Below are 20,752 nucleotides of genomic sequence, written 5' to 3' on the forward strand. Positions count from 1 at the left end.
CTTCTTTTGGAAATCAAGCCCAATTCTTATGATTTGGGGATTTAACTCACTGGGTATAAGTAGCAGCCAATGAAAGATAGAAACTTCAATGTCTTGGCTAATTATATTGTCATTGGTAAAAGAGGAAGTCTTCCAATACATTCGACCATCATCAATAAAGATTCTGTGACCCGAAGTAATGAATGACAAATTACAGGGGTGAGATCTTGTCCAAGATCCACCCTCATCATAGGACACAACTTGAATTGGCTGTGTTGTCCTTCAGATGGGTCCCATCCTCTTTCACCTTCAAAATGAAAGATGCACACTATGGATTCTCGGCATAGACATACACCATTTGGTGAAAAGTCATGCCCTTTTCTTCTTACACTGAATGACATGTTGTTTTGGTTCATCTTCCTCCTCTGGGATATAGTTGAAAATGAGTCTTGTTGTGTTTTTGGCTCACCATTTTGATGTAGGGAAGCGAATGAAGCAAGCAACAACAACAAAAAGATGAGCAAAGGTCGGTTTGCACAAGGACTCCTAGTGGCTGCAAGGTTTTTAATATATTTTAAATGGGTTTTCATATTTCTAGCAACTCTAGGACGTAGCTCATATTGAGTGAACCTCATCAACAATTTCTTGTGTTGTTGTGTGTTTGTTTACTTTTGTCTTTCTCAATCGCGTCTATATTGTTTCGCACTTGTTCTTACTTTTGTCCTAACACCTAAGTAGGTGGTTCTACAAAATGCAAGAAAATAAAACACATCTAAATCAAAATTATTGCCTAAAATTCTACTTATAGGCAAATATATTCAAGTATGACCTGAAATATGGATCCAACCATAAACCACACAATGTCAAGCTCTTTACACTCCCTCATGTAAAGGAATTAGAGCATAAATGATCCAAATTACTATTTGCTCTAATTACTTTACTAATGTGATATATATTAATAAGGTTAAGAGCATCCGCAATGGACTCCTTAAACCACTTCCTTAAATTAAATTTAGGGAGAAAGTGAGAAAACTCACCTCCAACCATGCGCCCTATCTAGCTCGTACAATAGAGAGGAATGGACTCCTAGTGTCTCCTTATAATTTAATGAATATTTTAAATCTGTAATTAATATTTCCACATATATATTATTATTATTATTATTATTATTACTACTATTATAGAGATGGACCATTTATGTTGAATTAAAAAATAATTATAGTATTTATGACTCCTTAAATTAGAAAGTATAATTGAAGTTGAAATTTTATAGAGAACTCCTAAAATAGTTTTGGTGTATTTTAAGTTAAATTTTAACTAAAAAATAGACATGATTACAAATGTTACATGTCATCAATATTATTGATACTATCAATATTTTGACTTTATAATTGTCAATATGTAATTGATACATCGTTCATACTCATATCAAAACTCTTAATTAATTACATTACAAGAGAACTAGTGTTTGAAATATCTTAACTTATATTAATATTTGTATGATAAATTGCTTTTTTTGGTCAAGGTCAAGGATGTGAACTTCAATCACGGCTATATTCACTGAATTTATTTATTTATTTTTTGTTGTCAAAATTAAAAAGGGGTGGAGAAAAACTCATACACACAATATTATGAGGGTTTGAATTCAAGACCACTTAAGAGCACATCAAAAGAATGAACCAATCCACCTAAAACCGCATTGGTATCTACTACATTTGTTCACCTAATATTATTGAAAGATTTATCGTTTTTGTTCAAAAAAATAAATTCGCACATAAGTTTTTTATCGGGCAAAGTCTAAAACTAATTTTCTGACAAAAAAAAAAAGAAAAACTAATTTGGAGCGTTACTCGGCTCCCGCGCTGCGGTGTGTGCTGCAATCACCCATTACTGAGGTAATGTCCTATTAGGACTTGCCATGTCAACAACAAGGGTCCCACAATAGACACCACCGTGAAATATTTGGACTTTCCAACTTTTCTATTCTACTAGGGCTTTAAATAGTGGGTTTCACTTCTTCAGACCCAAAAAATAAAAGAGAAATAAAGAAAGGAAGACGCTTTTCACTTCTCAGCAGGGTTTAAGAACAGAGAAGCAGCAATCGGTTTCTTCTAGGGTTTTATGAAAATTCTCTAAGCGAGCTCTTACTGTTTTCTCTGCCAAACACAAATGGCGTTCTGGGGTGAGTTAACCTTCTTTTTTCCGAAAAACAAAAATGAAAATGAAAGAAATGAGCCTCTTGATTTCTGAAACTATGTCAAAGAAAAACATGGAAGTACAAAAGAATGAATCTTGTGAACTATGATGAATTGGTTGAAGGCTATTTGGTTCTTTCAGGTCTCAAGAAATTGAAGTTTATAATTATTTTTTCCCAATTTTAAATTTTTAGTAATCTTTTGGTTTTCCAATCTTATGTGTGGTTTTGATTGTTGCATTGGGTTCTCTTCAATAATATTCCACATAGCAATAGACTTTCTTCAATAATGTTCCACATAACAATAGACTTTCTTCAATAATGTTCCACTGGGTTTTCAGTCTTATGTGTGGTTATTGATTGTTGCAGGAACTGAAGTGAAACCCGGAAAGCCTTTCACTCATATCTTTGATGGCTTGAAAGGACGGCTTCACATTTCAGTGGTAATGCATTTAATAGAATGAGTTCTTGGTTTTCTTTGTTTTTAAAATTCTTTCAACTTTTTATGCTGGGAATTTACCAAAGATGGGTTTTGTGATGATGCCTATGGTTCATTTTCTAGGAATTTTTTTAATAGAAACCCTGCCTTTTTGTGGGTTAGGTTAACTTTGTACTAGAATTTAGTTCCAATTGTATGTATGTGGTGTGAAAGTTGAATAGGTTTTGATTTTGAGGTATCCTGAACTTGGTTTTAATTGTTTGGGTCAATAATATAGATAATAATGTATGTACATATTACTATACACAGGCAACATTGGGGACTGGGACAGCAACCAAAAAAAGCATACTTCAGTGTAATGTAGGAAACAAGAGTCCAGTTTACCTGTGCTCATTGTTTCCTGAGAAGGCTGAATCATTGCAAATAAATGTGGAATTTGAGGAGTCTGAAGAAGTCATCTTCTCGGTAATTGGTCCTCGGAGTGTTCACCTCTCTGGCTACTATCTTGGTGGTCATCGGCATCGCAATTTAGATGATAATTCGTATCCTTTTGTTGAGTTGGGTTACTGTTTAGACCTTTCTTTTTTTATCTACTTAATATTTTGGTCAAAAGTTCTATGTTTTTACTGCAGTACTACCTAATTAGTTACTGAGACAGGAAAAGAAAATAATTATAGGATTTGTTGCCTTTTTTTTTGGTTTCCAACAAATGGGGACCCAAGTGACCAGGTTTTTTTTTTTCGTTGATGAGGTTTTTTTTTCCTCCTAGTTTTCGCAGCAAAACTAGATGGTTTTGTGTTATGAACTTTTTTTGTTGTTGCAAGTTATGGGCATTTTTCATTGTCTGGTTCATATGAGATTCTCTTTCTTTTCCCTTTACTATGATGCCAAGAGAATCCTATGGGGAAGATATTGCTGACTCAGAAACACAGAGATCCATTAACAGTGAAGAAGATAAGTATGATGATAGTTTTATTGATGACGATGACCCAGAAGTTTACCCATCTTCTCCTGTTTCTGATAGTGGAGGTATGCGTTACCAAAATATTTGCTTTGAATTTTCCCGCTACAAATTGTAGCATGCATGAGTTTTAAAGTGTGGTCAGTGGCAGTAGCTCTACGGCATTATTTTGGTGTTTGTTGTAGACAACATACTCATGTTCATCTACATTGAGTTTAGAGGAATATTTCACCATTTTTGGTCTCTGCGTCACATGTGCTCAGCTTACTGGCTTGCATCTTTAGTTTTTCTCTTTTTTTAAGTCAATGTCCTCATAAAGATGCATCATTGATGAATTTTTGCAATATTATTCTGAGATATTTGCTCTATCTGTATTTGTAGATTCTGGTTCTGGTTATCCAGAGGAGGTTTCGAATAAGAAGAAACCTCAGAATGGGAAGGGCGGCCGCAGACGACTTAGAAAGATGTACCAACTGAGTGAGTCAGAAATGGAAAGTGAAGATGAAGACAGATGTCCGATTGCCTCTTTGAAGACAAAATCCGCTTCAAAGAGCACAACAGAGGAAGTGGAAGAAAAAGTTGAGAAGAGAACCGTTGATACCAGCAGCAAGAAGACAGAGGATGGTGTCTTTAATGCTACTGAATCAATCAAAGATGGTGATGATGTGGATGTAGGTGGTCAGTCGAAAAGGTATTTGTCTTGCTTAACAAGATAACCATGGCGACTTCACTTGTTTAAGAGAGTGACCCCTCTATCACAAACTAAGTGCCTCTATCACAACCTAAGTTTGTGAACTCATATTTATTAAATTAGATAAGTTTATTAGCTCTTATATCTTGTTAGTGTTTATTGTTATGCAAATTGAACACAAGAAGAAATATTGAAAAAAACACATCAACTACCAATATCCTGAGATTTTCTGTATTACAGCATGATAAATGAAGCTTAAAAAACCAAATTATATTGCAATTTACCTTTAATGCTGGCATTGATATCTTCTAAATCATATGCTAGCTCGGGTAGTAGCTTGTCTGACATCTAGATTGCCGAATTGAGTTATTGATCCTTGTTCGTCATCTTGATTGCCAAATTAAAATGCAGGCAATTTGACCTTCCAGTAGATCCAGTGTCACCTTCTTCTGAAGTAGGCCCTGAAAATGGTGGAACACCAAAGAGAAAAAGGAAAGAACGGCCAAAGGAGGAGAAATCACTTGAAGCTGGTCTACTTGAAAAAGAGGATGAAGCCCAGAAAGATGAGGCAAGAGCTGACAATAGGACCCAGAATTTGTGTGTGGAAGATGGACAAGAGCTGAAGGTGTCCAACAATAGGTGAGTCCTTTTTGCTTCCTTTGCCTCGAATATATACATTCTCGCGTCCTGATACTTTGTAGTGTGCATACTATGTATTGCAGTTGGGGAATTTACTGACATTGATGTTTGTTGGTCTTGATTTTCTTTATATTATTGATATGCCCAAGCAGCGAAGCTAAAGTGCCAGATAATTTCTCGAAGCCTTTAACAGAGGTCGTCCCCGAAAATGGTGAAAGACCAAAAAAGAAAAGGAGGAAGAGGGTGGAGGAGAAAACATGTGAGGTTGTCAGCACTAACCCTGATAATGTTGTCAAAGAGGATAAAGGCCAGCAGGATGAGTCAAAGGGTGACATGTGCCAAGATCTGCCAGTGAGAAGTGAACAAAATCAGAAGTCGGCCAAGGATGGGTGAGTAGTACTGTTATGTTGTTTTTTGCTTTTGATATTAAAGTATGCCAAGATATGGAACTTTTGCCCCAGGTGTATCTCAATCTCACAAGATATTTTCTTCTCGTCCCTTTTACCTTGATCTTGGAAATAGCATGACAGGACAAGACCAAAGAAATGGATTGTGTAATTATAATATGCACATCCATATCAGGCCTTTTGCATATGCACACGTGCAGTCAGGAATGCATTTGCGCTCCTGAGTGTAGACACATTTTTCATCTGTCGAAAGAATGCAATTTCTATTGATCAAATATGTATTGTCCATTATTATCTCCTGTGTGGGAAAGCATGGGCAAGTTAAACATCTCCCTACGGCACTCAATTCCAATATCTACGTGATTTTCAGGCCATATATCTGTTTGTGTGTGATTTTACAATAGTTATCCCATGATTAAGTATAAAATTGTCTGTCCATTTTCCCAGGAGTTCTGGCCATTATTCAGATAGATTTGTTGATGGTCAATCTGATGAGAAGAAAGTTAAAAAGAAGAAAAAAAGTAAAACCCAAGCACATGGGGAAGCTGTGAACACAGATGTACCTCCCTTGGTGGCAGAAGGGAATGCTGATGCCAAGCCATCTCAAATTAGGACCTTCCCAAGTGGATTGAGTATTGAGGAGTTAGAAGCGGGAAAACCAGACGGGAAAATTGCCACTTCAGGGAAAAAGGCACGTCTATTTGAATCCATAGTTGATCTATTTCATACTGATTCTGATTTTAAATTTGTTTGTTTGTATCTAACCTTCCAATGCATAATGGTAGCTTAGAATAATATTCTTTACTCTGAACATTTCTTCAAGAGCAAAATTAAAGTGAAGGATTAACGGAATGTTGATTGTAGTAGCTCTGTTTGGTTTCAGATCAGCGTTCACTATGTTGGCAAGTTGAAAGAGAATGGAAGAGTAATTGACTCAACTGTTGGCAGTGCTCCTTCCAAGTTTCGCTTAGGTAATTACTGATGAGATAAAGTCATACTTTTTACCAAAAAATTGTTCTGCTTTGTATTTACAACTGTTGCTTCTTGCAGGTCAGGGAAAAGTTATAGACGGCTGGGATGTTGGTCTTGATGGTAATTATGTAACTTGATTTGTATTTTGTAACTTGGTCTTTTGTTGAATAATTATAATTGCTTTTTATTTCGTTATTTCAAAACTCTTGTGATGCATGCATGATTCTCAGGTATGCGAGTTGGCGAAAAAAGAAGACTTGTTATCCCACCACCAATGGGGTATGTCTTTAGAACGTCAGCTAACTGATTTCCTTTTGTACATTTCTTTCTTTACAAACTCACTACTTGCTCTACATGCTGGCAGCTTTGGGAGCAATGGAGACGGTAAAGGCGTGCCACCAAACGCATGGCTGGTATACGATGTTGAATTACTGAAAGTTCGTTGAGTGATCGATTCTACTGCCTCCGATACCGGCTTTTGTTTTTTTCTTTGTGCAAATTTTGTAACTTTTCTCCCCCTCATCAAATGCAAAAGAATGGCGGGAGTAGCAAAGTAGCTCAGTATAGTTTTCAAATGCCAACTTGTGGGAACAGCCTCAAGGCTTTGTGATTGGAAGCTGGCTTTTGTGACCTTAAATCATTTTGTTTTGTTCTCTCCCTTTGGGTTCTTAATCTTCACTGAACCACATACCCAAATGTAAAAGGTTTTTGGATCAATACACTGCCAGAGAGATTACAACCGAAACATTCTATGTTGTTGAGCAGCAGGCTGTGGAATGGAACCAGCCATTTAACGAGAGTGTGATTTTGCTTACCTGCCTAATCATGGTGTATCATTATCATTTCATTAATTAGGCAATCGGCCCAATATCAGATCATATATTAGAAGGAAAATAAAAAGTGAAATTTCTATATGCAATGTTCGTAATTAGTAATAAGCTAACTAAATTTTTTGGGTGTCGGTAAAAAAAAAAAAAAAAATTGGTTCGAAAGTAATAATTAATTTTGTATTAAAATTTTCATACTAGTGCAAGGGATTGGTTTTCTTGTTTTGAAGCTGTCAAATTTCTTTTAACCCTATTTAATCTTTTCTTTTTTGTCTGAAACCCTATTTAATCATTTCCACAATTCACCAATCAATTTTCGTCTCATATTTGTCTGCCATAGTTTACTCCAGTGTTGTGTTCTTCCATATATAAGTGAAGCTTGGAGGAGAACAGAATGTTAGTTGTCTCAAATGTTTCACATTGGAAATAAAAAAGGATGAAAAAACGGTGCAGTTTTACTCTACCTTCCCTCCTCACCCTAAAACCCTAAGAAAAACCTAGATGATGGAAAACCCGCTTATCTTGAATTCATCGATACAAAAACTATAAATCCAAAACCAAAAATTACCGCTACGAGAAGGACATAGGGAGCAAAGAAATAGAGACCACCAAAGACGGTTACAAGCGCAAGAATGATAATCATCTCAGGTCCTACTGCATTGCCATTAGAAGTGCTGAAAACTTGGTCCTGAAGATGTGAAGCTCCATTGCTTGTGCTTGGATCTGTTGACTTTGTGTTGACTTCAATCTTATCATCTTCCCAACCAGAAGAGTTTTGATCATTTGCCATGGATGTCTTGGGATCTTGGATCACTTGCTCTATGTGAGGGTTTTCGTTGTTGCATGCATCTTCTGCATGTGGATAATTAAATAATTACTTGATGAACATAAATAATATTTTGCACACTTGATCCAAAATCAAAGACTAACATTTAACTAAAAGACAATAAAGAAAAGACTCAGAATAAACAAGTTACCGAGAGTATTATCAGAAGAAGTAATTAAGTTCTTATTTTCGAAAGAATCTTCGGCTATGGAGGAGTAGTGACAAAGATCCATTGCCATCAAGAAGAAAAAGATGACTGCAACTTTTGTGAAAGCCATGGATGACCTTAACACTCAAAACACACTACTTGGAAGGGAAGGGAAGGACAGAGAGAAAGAAGGGGGTAACACTCTTATATAGGTGCACCATTGATTCTCTAGGGTTCTCTCCATGACCAACAAGGAAAGAAAGAACTCATCATACTTTCCTGAAAATTCTAGGGTTGAAAACTTGATTACTTTCTGTTTTTCTTTATTTGTGAAGGAGAAGAAAACAAAAAAGAGGAAAGCTTGATTTACCAGTTATGACTTCATGGGTTTATTGACTTGGAATGTATAAAAATCTTTAATTGCATAAACTGTGTGTATTTGGCACCCAGATTTAAATTTTGTCAAATCAATAGTCAACCCTAAACCATAAACTCTAAACCCGAAATTTTCAATTAAAATTAAGAACACCAATTTTCATGTAATTTTATCAAACTGTAATCTAAGCCTTCCATCAATATGTTTTAGGAGGAAAAGAAAAATTAAGGTTAATTTCTCCTAGTGCATTAAGCAAACCAAAGATACAGTGAAACTTAATTAGAGTGAGCCAAACCGTGCTTAACAAAACATAACATGTTCATGTTTCCACATTTCGTACTTCCAAGATATTTACAGATCAAACCCCACATCTTGAAACAAAATTTGGGTTCTCTACATTGATGTAACTCTCGCCAAATAGCCACAAGACACCAATTAAAGCACTCAAGCACTCATTCCATCTTTGGCTCTGATTTGACCAGAAAATTCTTAGCTTCATCATCCGTAACTTCACTGCATTGGGAACATATAGGGAAAAAAATAAAATAAATGACTGCTGTAAGAAATGAGAAAGATACGATTGACTTGAAAACAAGCCCGGAAAGAGCATAAGGGTGCGAAACCTGTCTATAGCTTCTGTCTTTGAAATCAAGGTGAGCTCTTTGGATGCAAGAAATTCACAGAAACTGCTGAGGGCTTTCTCCTGGCAGAATATACATAGAGTGCGCAGAAAATCGTTGAACTGTTTCGGTTCCTGCAGAGGACAAACTTTCTGAGGTTAATATGCAATTGTCAGGTAAGCCACAGCTGTCAAAGTACACCAGTAAAAGTAAACTAAAATGACACTTAAGTATGAATTTAAAACAACTTAAGTTTAAATTGTGAAGTGTCAGAAGGAGCCACTCCTCATTACAAGCTGAGGTGGGTAAATCACAAATTGATACGTCTTCATTTACCTTTTCTTTTTTTCAAAATAAGTCATTCTCCTTCTAAGTAGATATGCGTCAAATTGTGATTTATCCACCTCATTTTGTAAGATTAACTTACTCATTACTCACAAGGAGCCAAGCAAATTTTCTTTTATGGGGAGAGGAAAGGTCCTTTTTTCACAAAATTTAAGAAGAAGAAAAAAAAGGAAAAATGAATAAGTAAATAAAATAATAGAGGATAATCATGGAAGCACAAAAAAGACTTGCTCCAGTTTCGCATTTATTTAACATTGAAGAGAGAGAGAGAGAGAGAGGGAGGGACATACTTGCTCTAGGATGCAACCCTTGCGGAGGGCAATTAAGCATTCCAGTGCCTTGGGATAATTATCCCCTTCATAAGAGTCCTCTACTAAGTCGTGTATTTTGTTTTTCATATCCTTAATTGCTTTGCCAACCCACTGTGGGCTATCTCTACGATTGATCATAGCTTCAAAATCCTGGACAGGAGTAGCATCCCCAACTTTCTCAACCTTAACAGCAGAAGTATATTCGCTGGAGTTAGGTTCATCAGAAATGTCAGCATGACCCTCATTTGACCCAGTTGGCTTGTCTCGTAAAAATCGCCTACTTGATTTCTTCAGCTGCAAATCAGTTACACATAAAACTTGAATTTCTGTTATAGGATTGCCAAAGGAATATAAAAGATAGACTGCCTGCACGACAATGAGTAATGACCTTTGGATTCTCTTTGACTTCAAAACGGCTGCGAAATACATCAAGAACAGATCCGTTTTGAGAAAGCAACTCTTTATCAGGTTCAGTAATCATCCTGAGAGTTTCATCGAGTGGAGGCACAGCTGCATCTGGGTGCCTTGATTTCAACTCGAGATGACGATAAAAGCGCTGAAAAAAATTATAAAATCTGCAATGAATGTCAATTGAAAACAATAAAGCAGTACCAAGGGAAACGACATCAGGAAGACCGGAACATATTATCACTTTAAATAAGCTTTTTGAAGATTTGGCTTTTAGAAACTCTTCAAAACATCTTAATTTGTGGCCTTTAATGCTATGTAGAAATTATCATGGAGGAAACATGGAACCTGAAGATGGACAAAATTGCATGACTGAGTACCTCAAGAACAGGATTTGGAGTTAAGCCAGGTGGCAGAGCCTCTTCTTTGCCAGGTGGTGCAAGATCAAACATCCTGACAAAGTCATCTGCAGCCTCTTGCTGTTGTTCATTTGGTTGCCATGATGCTGGAAAGTTATTGAAAGAAGGGAATTGAAATTCTCGAACATCCTCAGCAAAAGGGAGCACATTGAAGTAAAATGAATCAGGCTGCCAATAATAACAATAATCCATGCAGAATTAATAGGTATTAGGGAACCATGAAAAGCAAAAGTACTTCAATACAGCAGTCTGTTCAACTGCATATAGGGACTTGAGACTCACAATATTATCATTGTCAGAGACATTAGGTGTCAAGACCCCAACAACAACATTCCCTTGTCCTTGTCTCCAAACACAACGCAAAATTGCCACCTTATTCATATCTTGCATAGCTCTTGCTAGGGCAGAAACAGCAAGAATGGCTCTTGTATTACCCGGTTCAGGGATGAAAACATTGACATCTTTCATGTAATAGTGTCTATGATGTATGTAAGCATAGGGCAGACACCCCCCAAAAAAGGAAGAAAAAAGATCAAAACATTGTCATTTGAATTGATATTCAAAAACGAAACTATATGGTTGGATTCAAATTAAAGCAGATACAAGTTTACCGCATTATGTTTTTAGCATCAGAAAATCCCAGAAGCTTCACACCTTTTTCTGGTTTGAACTTGACAGCATCCCATTCAGCAGAGGATATGGGAATAACTTGAGGGCCATAACGATAACCTTTAATCCTCTGATCTGGAGGTACAACTTTACTAGGATCTTCAACACTTTTGTACTCAAAGTCCACTTTGACTTCATGTGTGGCAAATTTATCAGTTGGAGGCGCTTTATCAGAATATTTCTTCAGAGTGGGAAACTTCTCTTCCGATGTTTTCTTGTAAACCCATACCTGATTATCAATAATTATGTACAACAAGGTAAGAAGATGTATGATTGAATTTACTTTGACAAAACATAAGAGGGCTCACCTTAATCTTCATTTTGGGGCTAAGCTCAAGATCACCCCTGAATATTGTAACTGGAGATATTTTTCGAGTTCTGAGAGCACCTAGCAATGAAGTTGGACTCTCAACATGCACTAACTTCGCACATGTCTTCTTTGAAAATATACCCAATAGATTATCATTCTCATCCATTACGCTTTTATTTGCTTCCCCAGTAAGACTTCCTCTTACAACTATACTTTCCATTCTCATACCATGTGTATTCATGTGTTCAGCAATGGTGCTGACTTGATCTTCTTTAGTTCCTTCTAGCGGATATTTAATAGGGAATTGTGCATTAGTAAGCAGACAAAGACGCTTCTTTCCTTTGTATGTTTCTCCATATTTCTTTATCAACATATCCATCCCAACAATTATAGCATCAAGAACTACCAACAAGGTCAAGGCCAAAGATATGAAAATGAGCAAATAATCAAGCACTTGTAAATTATGTTTCTGCTTATACAGGACCAATTTCCTTACTGAAGCAATTTCTTACACAATTAGATCAAAAGATTTATATTCATATGAGAATGACCAAAAACTTCATCAAACTAGAGAGAGAGAGAGAGAGAGAGAGAGAGAGAGAGAGAGAGAGAGAGAGATTGCCTTCTGACAGAATAAATGAAAATTGCAACCATACTCACACATGTGTCTATATACAAAATTCAAGCAATCCAGTATATAAATAGCCAATACTTATTAGTGTGTAATTATGTACAAAGTTCATATGTAAAACTCTTATAAAAAAAATTTCGACCTTAAATCAAATAAATTGCAATTGGAAGGACTGTGAGAATAAGTTTAGGACAAAGTCTCAACCTTTTGAATCCAAAAGGAGTAAGAATGGAAATATTTTATGCAGAAGGTGCAGGCCAAAAAGAAATCACAATCATGAAAGTTTCACACACTAGGCTGTTGCACTAGAACAATAAAGGATACAATCACCATCACGAGTTCCTCGTGGGAGTTGTTGTAGAGTTTCAACAAGTTGCCCATCAACTACTTTGATATTTTGTAAAACCACCACATGCTCATATCCACCCACTTCCTTTGTTAGTTCATTTTCAGTTTCTGAGAGATCAAATAGCACCATTAATGAGTAATGCTCCCCCGAAAGCTACTAAAGATTTAAATTATAATACAATGGAATTACTGAAATGCAGATAGCAACCAGAAATCACAGACAAATTAAGTATAATCATTTAACATTGTAATTGCTGTAACTTATTTCATACAAAGCTAAAGGGTACCTTCTGTTCCAAACAAAACAACTGCTACTTCATCATATTTGCTGTAAATCAGCTGCAAAAACAAAATGGGGATTAACAAAATTCGATTAACATTGTAAAAGCAGCATTACAATAAAACCACCAATCACTCACCTTCTTCTCTGCTAGCATAGAGCAAACTTTTTCTATCTCTGGAAGAGCTTTGTGCATTGATGGACTGACATCGATCAACAAAACCATGGCGTCCTAATCCCAAATACATGACCAATATTGTTAGCTTGAATATAAAAAACCTGAAAAGAAGTTACCCAAATTTAAGCAGCCTTAAAACCCTAAACCCTGTACATATAGCAAGACAGTGTGTCATTTGATTTTGACATATCGTAGTTAATGGTCTTCTATTTGAAACCTTCAGAACCCAAACAGCCCAAGCCAAATTGAAACAATAAAAATAATAATTTAAAAATAAAAAAAATAGAAGAGTATTTTAGACAGTGGAAGGAAGAAGAAGAGCTTTTACTTGAAGAATAAATCAGAAAGAAGAAAAGTTAAGAGCTTTGTTACCTTGTTTCGAGCCATTGAAGAGGGAATTGGTAAAGCTTGTCGCGGAAGTTGGGTTTTGTTTCAAATGGTCTGAATGTTGCTGTGTGACTGTGATGTTCTTTCTTCTTCCCGCTTTTGGGTTGGGAAATGAAATTGCCAAAATTACTTCGTGGCCCCACAAACATTTGATTATTATATTCAAGCCCTTTATATCAATCAAATAAGGATTTTGATGACCCAGACCACCTATCCTTAATCAAAATTTAATAGTTGGCATTATCAAATCTAAAAATGTAAAACATACAATTGGAGTTCAATTTAAATTGGCATCATTATATCATGAATTTGAATTAGGTTGAAGTGCCAATGAAAAACTCATTATATTCCTTATTTCTTTACTAATATTTGGTTTTATAAATAAGAAAGATTATCACGACTCACCTCTTAATTGAATGTCCGTCTTAAAGTAAATTTTAGAGTTTGTTTAATAGCACTCATTTACAAACCATATGCATCATGTAAATCTCCTTATTCGATGAGTACCTTAATGATCACCAAATGTAATGATTTCATTATGAGGAAAAGTGGAAGTTTATCTTGAATTATAAATTTATATTTCTGAAAATTCATGAGTGTGATTCTTGATTTCTTATGTGCTCCACTCATATATATATATTTTTTTAATACAATTAATATTAGGGTGAGGGAATTGAACCTATGACCTCGAGTGTACGGATAAATTGTGTTAACTACTTGAGTTACATGCCCCTTGCTCCACTCATATTTTGATTTTGAAAGTGTTAGTAAGATAATGACAGTTCGAAATCCATTGAAAGAAGGTCTAAGTAAAGACTCAAAGCCCACATGCACCCTCCAACCCAAAAAGCCCCTAACCCACTTTCAAAGCCCACATTAGGACCCAAGAAGAGTTTAGAAAGAAATAAAAGCAAAAGTGAAACATGTGATGATAAAAGAGGCATAACACAGACGCTCAAGATTGCAGATGCAAACACAGAGACAGGGCACAAAGAAACAGAGACTTCAACAGAACAAGAGAGAGAGAGACAGACCAAAAAACAATGGCTTCCATGGCTTACCCAACAAGCTCCTCCTATAACTACAAGAATTACAACAAAGCTTACAGAAGTTTCACCACTCCCCATATCCTAGTTTCTCAGCAGCAGCAGCGAAATGACCAAAAACCCAGTGACCCAATTGGTCGAAGGTGCTTATCTTCCTCTCTCTCTCTCTCTCTCTCTCTCTCTCTCTCTCACACATACACAAAACCCGCATGGTTTTTTTTAAACCAAAATGTCTAACAGAAACATTGCATTGAAAAATTTGAAGGGAAATAATACTAAGGAGCAGCGAATTGGCAGTGGTAGGTGCCATCTTCAACCTCAGGTACTTGTCCTCTGCATTCATTTCAACTCTTTTTTATGCTTCAATCTTATCTCTCCCTCAACCTCATGACATTTTTGGACTCACTATAATTAATTGTTATGATTTTGGTGGAATAATTTTGATGGGTGGGTGCAGTGGTAAAAAGCCAGATTATCTTGGGGTGCAGAAAAATCAACAGGCTTTGGCACTTTGTCCAGCTACTAAGAATTGCATATCAACCTCTGAGAATGTCTCTGACCTTACCCATTATGCCCCACCTTGGTATGCTTCTTCTTCTCTCTCTCTTTCTTAGATTGATTAGGGAGATGGATTCAGATTTTCAGAAGCTTTACCAACTTCATTTGTTTATTTTATTATCTTCTATCACCACTGGGATTGGTTGTTGGTGTCACAAACCCAAATCCATGGAATGATGACATAGTGGAACTTTGACCAAATCGAGGGTCAAAGAAGGAAGGCTGTAAGCCACTAAGCTTGTAAAGGAGGAGGGCCATGGCCCATGTGGGAGCCAAAGCCAATGACCTCGTGTTCAAAATTTCCCCTCCCACCACCGACCATTTTAAGTAAAATGTGGTGCATGTGTTTTTTTTTTCTTCCTTCTATTACAGGAACTACAACGGGGGTAGGAAGAAGCCAGTCAACAGAGAAGTGGCTATGGAGGAACTTCTCCAAGTGGTAAAAAGCATTTCAAACATGTTTGCGTCCTTATCATCTATGGCAACTTAAAATCCAATGATTTATGGCCATTGGACTTTTATCAGCAAAGATCAATTCTGAAATGTTTGTTTTGCAGATTAAATCAACAAAGCCGGACAAGTTCACACCGCGGATTATGGAGATAAAAAATGATTATGTGCGAGTGGAATACGAAGGTCCCATCCTAGGGGTAGGTGTGACTCATAACCTCAATGTGTGTGTGGACGACTAATGGTCGTTGATCAATGTAGGTTTATGTTAGAACCCACATTCATTAACGACTATCAATCATCCAGACGTACAAGAATGTAGTTGATTAATAGTCGTCAATCAATGATTGTTAGTCACCTAAATGCATGAGCAATCGCAAGACAGAAGAATAATAACATGTTGATTTTCTTATATTCATGCAGTTTGTGGATGATGTTGAGTTTTGGTTCCCACCGGGCAAAGACTCATTAGTGGAGTATCGATCTGCATCCCGGTTAGGGAGCTTTGATTTTGACTTTAACAGAAAGAGAATCAAGGTGAAAACTACAAGCAATCTTAATTTTTACAACCAACTACATTCAACAAACAACTTAAACTGATTTCCAGACTTTATGACAGGCGCTGCGGCAAGAGTTAGAGAAGAAAGGTTGGGCTTCTAAGGACAGCTTTTGAGAGACACACTTTGCGGTTATGCAATAAGATCACATGCAATCAAACATTGGCTCAGTGGTCATGCAGATAGATCAAGATTGAACCCAGATTTTCAAATTAGGCAACTGCAATCATTTAATGATTTTTGTATTGAAGACTGAAACATAAAAATTCGAAACCTCCGGCAGGTTCCAAAGATGAGTTGAAACAGTCGACGTTAGTCGGCTAACAGATTTTGCTTGCATCGTGAAGGCAAACTAGAAACAAGTCTTGAGTAAAGTGTGTTGGTTCAAGAAAAAGAACTCATCTCAATCATATTAAACATTGGATTTAACTTGTACACAACTCGGTAGAGATTCTTAAAATCCAAATATTGATATTGGAGATACATATTTTGTTTCCCAGTTTTTTTTATGCGATCTTTTGTTTCCCGGTTGCTTCTCACATCACTTAATGAAAACAAAACAGAAAATACCAAAGGTTTGAACAGGAGATTTTAAGCGGAGCACACATGCAAGTTTCTAAATCATGTAAAAGGCTGATGAGAACAAAAGAAAATCTCAAACAATTGAACTCCAAGCCAATACACGTCAGGGAATAAAAGAAATGGTGCAGGGGTGGATAACTTACTTTGTTCACAAAGAAAATATCAGTACAGAAATGGTTCTCGACTGTTTACTGCTTTAAATGTTTCACCGTAATAGGGGAAGTTGAGTACAAACTGAAACTTTGCAACGTAATAAACAAGCCATTTCGAGATATGACCTACACAGAGACCTGGAATAGATAACATTTTCAGCTCTGGTCAAAACCGGCAGCATGGTCCGGGGTAGGCATCAATCTTTCCTCAGTTCCATGTACTCATACCGAGTGCCATCAGCATTTAGAACGACAATTTCAAGCCTGTCACCCTGTAAGACATCCAGAACACGTTAAAGAAAGAGGTGCAGATGAGCTTGATATAAAAATGGACAAATATGCAAAGGATCAAAAACTTACAGTGTATATATCTCTCTCTGTTGCTGATGCAAAAACAGTTTTAACCAAATCTATTGCCTCTGCTTCAGAAAGTGGTGTAACGGCATCCTGAACATGTCATATATTGTAGAAAAGGTTAGTAACAAATAACCAATAATATGAACCAATTAGGTAAATTAGAAGTAATCAAAGTCAAGAGCAAACCACGGCAGGCAATAAGAGAGGGCTAGGTGACTTCAACTGATTATCTAAAAAGGGTATGATGAGTGTAGACCCGGAACCTTGGGAGCTATATCCAACCCTCTCGTAGGAACCAACAGCATCATATGTGAAGACACAGCCCTTACCTATAGATTAAGAATTAAAATGACTTGTTAGCAGAAAGAGTCTCAACAGACAGCCAGAGCTTCTAAACTCTAATATTTACCTTCACTATCTAAACCACCCAAAACATTGAAAGCATAGTAGGGAAAGAAGCGTTTGTAGTAAAGGGTGTTGGAAAGTAGTTGAGCCATTGCAGGGCAGCTCATTTGTTTGTTATGTTGATGCTGATAGATCTGGGAAAATTTGACAAAAAGAAAAGCCATCAGTTCCAGAACATACCTCAATTTATTTTGTGTCAAATAAATACAGCCTATTTACGATCGCAAACATCCAAACACCATTTGTTACAGACAAAATAAGTACATGAAAAAAGAAAAGTATTGGAATAGGTGTTTAAAGCTTCACCAAGTGCTTAGCAGCCAAATGCTTTTGCAACGCTTTCACATCAGCTTGAAAACCAGACGAGGCTAATACAGCTTTGTCTGCTCTGCAAGTTCAGAAGACAAAACATTACATAAGACCCAACATCATCATCTAGGAACTCTGATGAACAACAGAAACTCTCTCTTCATCTACATAAAGATTGCTACATTATATCAGCAAGATTACTTTAAAGGGCTGATGTAAGCTATCAAGTATCTTCTGTCATTCATTAAGAACATCAGCTATCATCACATCTCTATCTGCAATAATTTAACCTTGAATCAAACAAACTAAGCTCATGTCCATGGTGAAAAAAAACACACTGAGCAGGCTTTGTTCTAAGTAACTAAAAATGATAACAAAAATGTTTTTTTGCTTCATAACTTGAAACAACCCAGGCAACCAATTTATTATGTTTCTAACAGCTTTAAATCCTAAATGATCACTTTACAGGAACATCCTACTGGAGCAAGTGATCATTAGTTGAAGAAGATACTGGTCACAACTAAAGTGATGCTCATACGGATTGGTCAAAATGCCAAATGCACAACCCAATTGCAATTGATGATTTATGCCTCCTCTCTAACTTTGTTTCCTAAACTTAAACCCCCTGTGGGAAACACAAATATATCAATTTTAAAAGTTATTTGGAAACTATTAATTTAGATATTACTAAGCTTCTCTATCAAACACAATAAGTGATCATAAAAATGATTAGCAGTAAAACTGCAAGCATTTCAAGAAAAAACCCTGTAATAAAGGGTACATTTCCAAGGTTATGAACAAAATAACGCCATAAACTAAATCCAATATGCCTAACCAACTAGCCTTTTATTTTTTGGGTTAAAAAGCAGAGACATAATGAAAATACAATCTAACCCCAGTGATAATTAGAATAAACCCAAACCAGAAACGAAATAAAACCAGAGAAAACCTAAAAATGCAAAAAGAAAAAAGAAAAAAAAAACCCTAAAAGCAGTTGCTCAGATACAGCAAAAGACAGCCTTTAATAATCAAGACTTTAACTCTCCAACACACACAGAGAAATATATACATATATAGATGTATATCGAAATTTCTGAAAAATCTCTGATATATGTAAGAGGGTTTTTGGGTGAGTACAATTTGCAGATCTTAGAATAGTCGCGGGTGAGAATACTGTAACCAGTCGACATCCGAGTATCGGCCGCAATCACACAGTAATTGGCTCCCGCAATAGCGACACAGGATCTGCGATCATCACAGAAACGAAAAAATACCCACAAAAAAAAGGAAAAACAATCATCAATTCATATATATACAGAAATACATGAATAGATACGTTTACACAAAGAGAGGGAAAGAGACAGTACCCGCCATTGTTGTCGTAGGGGGACCAGTTAGCATGCTGCTTGGTCATGGTGAATCCGTCTGGGTCAGTGAGAGAGAGAGAGAGAGAGAGAGAGAGAGAGAGAGAGAGAGGAGCAAATTTAGGGCGTGGAGCTGGAGCTAAAGTGCAAAGTGAGCTCTGGGTACGCCTTCCTCAATTTTATTCTCTCAGATCGCTCGGTGTCTTTTGCTTCAAGAAATAAATGGGGTTACGACGTCGTTTGGAAAATGAGGGATAGTGAGGCCCATATCATACATATTGATATTGGTGGAGTCGTAGTATTGGTGAGTAAATTGGGCCTAGCTTGGACCGAGCTGAAATTTCTGTTTACACATAAAACTTTTGGACCCGGGTAGAGCCGCGCGGCTATACTATTCATTAAAAAAAACAAGTATAGCCGCTCGGCTATACTATTTATTAAAAAAAATTAAATAAAAAAACCTCACAGTATATCACACCATTCCTAACCTTCCCTTCACCTTCATTCAAAACCCGTAACAGCTCTCTCTTCTTTGGCACATTTACTTCAACAATTCACAACTACAGAACCTAGCCACCGCCATTTTCATTCAAAACTCGCACTAACTCTCAATTCTTTAGCACCAAAAGAGTATTCCTCCCTTCAGTTTATGGCATCTGGGATGCCTTAACTAGCGGTAACAATGCCCACGTAGCCATTGTCGCGATTCGACGTGGAATGGTACTCTTTAGGCATGTATAAAATCTGTTCCTTGTCACAGTCAATGTTGTTTTCTAAATTTCTCGTCATTTGACATGTTCTTATAGTTTGGCATTAAAAGTTTACAACTTTGTTATTTGTTAAGGGTGATGTTTCAGCTTCACAGAATCTGTGGGTCTATGCATGAGGTTCGGTGGAGCTGGGTGCATAGAGATTTAAATCGAGCCGCTCATGAGGCAGCCATGATTGGAGTTAGAGCTATGGAGCTGGAAAGCTGGGTCTCACGACCACCATTGTCTCTGGTGCAAGTTCGAGTCTCGGATGGACTCCCATGCCCTCCTTAAGTTTCTTTTTGTTTTGGGTTGAAAGTTTTTCTTTGCTGGGTTGTATGGATTCAATTGAAAGGCTTTCAGTTTTGCTTTCTTTCTTTATTTGTAAGCTCTTTTGTCCTTCCAGCCTTGGAATATTAAGTTTCAGTCTTGACCCAAAAAAAAAGGGTGATGTTTTAGAGTCTGTAGCAGAATTTGATAAGGCAATTGAATTGGATCCTCGCCAACAGGCATGTAAGTCTAGTTGTAGTTCCTGATAATTGCTTCTTCTTTTTTTTTTTTGTGGTTTTTGGGATATTAAACTCAATTATATGGGACTAGTGAAGCAAGGGAAGGATTTCCTGAGGCAAGTTAAACTATAATTTCCTATAGGAAGGTTTCTGATCCAGAAGGTTTTTAGGAAGATTATGGATGAAGTTAAACCAGGTTTTGAGCTTTAACTTTGAGCTAGTTACTTTTGGCCTTATTTAGGACCAAACATAACCAAGTATGTTCATGAGTGAATGTGTAATTCTAGCTGACATTTTTTAAGTGATTTTTACTTCCATGTATTGAGTGAAAAATGCTAAATTCTTTATA

At 36.6% G+C, this 20,752-nt stretch overlaps 5 protein-coding genes across 6 annotated transcripts; 2 read left to right on the forward strand and 3 right to left on the reverse strand.

The window, feature by feature from the left end:
- LOC18786205 (peptidyl-prolyl cis-trans isomerase FKBP43) lies at window positions 2,006-7,027 on the forward strand. Its single transcript, XM_020558421.1, has 12 exons — window positions 2,006-2,161; window positions 2,543-2,616; window positions 2,922-3,154; window positions 3,505-3,641; window positions 3,955-4,264; window positions 4,676-4,903; window positions 5,056-5,292; window positions 5,758-6,001; window positions 6,194-6,281; window positions 6,361-6,402; window positions 6,513-6,561; window positions 6,647-7,027. The coding sequence occupies exons 1-12, from the start codon at window positions 2,149-2,151 to the stop codon at window positions 6,726-6,728; spliced, it is 1,737 nt and encodes a 578-aa protein (XP_020414010.1). The 5' UTR covers window positions 2,006-2,148; the 3' UTR covers window positions 6,729-7,027.
- LOC109947683 lies at window positions 7,322-8,388 on the reverse strand. The gene is made up of 2 exons (XM_020558422.1): window positions 8,087-8,388; window positions 7,322-7,961 (listed from the first exon to the last, which is right to left on the reverse strand). The coding sequence occupies exons 1-2, from the start codon at window positions 8,211-8,213 to the stop codon at window positions 7,627-7,629; spliced, it is 462 nt and encodes a 153-aa protein (XP_020414011.1). The 5' UTR covers window positions 8,214-8,388; the 3' UTR covers window positions 7,322-7,626.
- Window positions 8,708-13,502, reverse strand: LOC18786622 (ATP-dependent DNA helicase 2 subunit KU80). 2 transcript variants are annotated; one of them, XM_007218880.2, is made up of 12 exons: window positions 13,351-13,502; window positions 12,940-13,032; window positions 12,808-12,859; window positions 12,497-12,628; window positions 11,540-11,943; window positions 11,174-11,460; window positions 10,845-11,040; window positions 10,524-10,730; window positions 10,124-10,291; window positions 9,715-10,029; window positions 9,083-9,213; window positions 8,708-8,972 (listed from the first exon to the last, which is right to left on the reverse strand). In XM_007218880.2, exons 1-12 carry the CDS (start codon window positions 13,363-13,365, stop codon window positions 8,912-8,914), a joined length of 2,061 nt encoding a protein of 686 aa, XP_007218942.1. In that variant the 5' UTR covers window positions 13,366-13,502; the 3' UTR covers window positions 8,708-8,911. The 2 variants fall into 2 exon arrangements, with proteins under 2 accessions (XP_007218942.1, XP_020414216.1); XM_020558627.1 differs by having other exon boundaries at window positions 12,940-13,079.
- On the forward strand, window positions 14,283-16,475 carry LOC18785495. The gene is made up of 7 exons (XM_007219261.2): window positions 14,283-14,554; window positions 14,677-14,733; window positions 14,869-14,994; window positions 15,342-15,408; window positions 15,527-15,619; window positions 15,843-15,956; window positions 16,039-16,475. Exons 1-7 carry the CDS (start codon window positions 14,409-14,411, stop codon window positions 16,090-16,092), a joined length of 657 nt encoding a protein of 218 aa, XP_007219323.1. The 5' UTR covers window positions 14,283-14,408; the 3' UTR covers window positions 16,093-16,475.
- LOC18785872 (proteasome subunit beta type-1) lies at window positions 16,617-19,306 on the reverse strand. Its single transcript, XM_007218297.2, has 7 exons — window positions 19,149-19,306; window positions 18,919-19,026; window positions 17,779-17,860; window positions 17,477-17,606; window positions 17,254-17,396; window positions 17,071-17,157; window positions 16,617-16,982 (listed from the first exon to the last, which is right to left on the reverse strand). The coding sequence occupies exons 1-7, from the start codon at window positions 19,193-19,195 to the stop codon at window positions 16,908-16,910; spliced, it is 672 nt and encodes a 223-aa protein (XP_007218359.1). The 5' UTR covers window positions 19,196-19,306; the 3' UTR covers window positions 16,617-16,907.

Source organism: Prunus persica, chromosome G2 (assembly GCF_000346465.2).
Source record: "Prunus persica cultivar Lovell chromosome G2, Prunus_persica_NCBIv2, whole genome shotgun sequence".
Lineage (NCBI taxonomy): Eukaryota > Viridiplantae > Streptophyta > Magnoliopsida > Rosales > Rosaceae > Prunus > Prunus persica.

Excerpts from the sequence above, each read along its gene's own strand:
- LOC18786205 (XM_020558421.1), top strand. Across the intron at positions 3,642-3,954 it reads TCCTGTTTCTGATAGTGGAG|ATTCTGGTTCTGGTTATCCA; the intron begins GTATGCGTTACC and ends CTGTATTTGTAG. Across the intron at positions 6,562-6,646 it reads GTTATCCCACCACCAATGGG|CTTTGGGAGCAATGGAGACG; the intron begins GTATGTCTTTAG and ends ACATGCTGGCAG.
- LOC109947683 (XM_020558422.1), bottom strand. The coding sequence starts at position 8,213 with ATGGCTTTCACAAAAGTTGCAGTCATCTTTTTCTTCTTGATGGCAATG. Across the intron at positions 7,962-8,086 it reads TTCTTCTGATAATACTCTCG|AAGATGCATGCAACAACGAA; the intron begins GTAACTTGTTTA and ends ATCCACATGCAG.
- LOC18786622 (XM_007218880.2), bottom strand. Across the intron at positions 12,629-12,807 it reads TGTTTTGTTTGGAACAGAAG|AAACTGAAAATGAACTAACA; the intron begins GTACCCTTTAGC and ends TTGATCTCTCAG. Across the intron at positions 11,041-11,173 it reads GATGCTAAAAACATAATGCG|ACACTATTACATGAAAGATG; the intron begins GTAAACTTGTAT and ends CATACATCATAG.
- LOC18785495 (XM_007219261.2), top strand. The coding sequence starts at position 14,409 with ATGGCTTCCATGGCTTACCCAACAAGCTCCTCCTATAACTACAAGAAT. Across the intron at positions 14,734-14,868 it reads GGTGCCATCTTCAACCTCAG|TGGTAAAAAGCCAGATTATC; the intron begins GTACTTGTCCTC and ends GGGTGGGTGCAG. Across the intron at positions 15,957-16,038 it reads TTAACAGAAAGAGAATCAAG|GCGCTGCGGCAAGAGTTAGA; the intron begins GTGAAAACTACA and ends ACTTTATGACAG.
- LOC18785872 (XM_007218297.2), bottom strand. The coding sequence starts at position 19,195 with ATGACCAAGCAGCATGCTAACTGGTCCCCCTACGACAACAATGGCGG. Across the intron at positions 19,027-19,148 it reads CCCTACGACAACAATGGCGG|ATCCTGTGTCGCTATTGCGG; the intron begins GTACTGTCTCTT and ends TGATGATCGCAG. Across the intron at positions 17,607-17,778 it reads ATTTGGCTGCTAAGCACTTG|ATCTATCAGCATCAACATAA; the intron begins GTGAAGCTTTAA and ends AAATTTTCCCAG.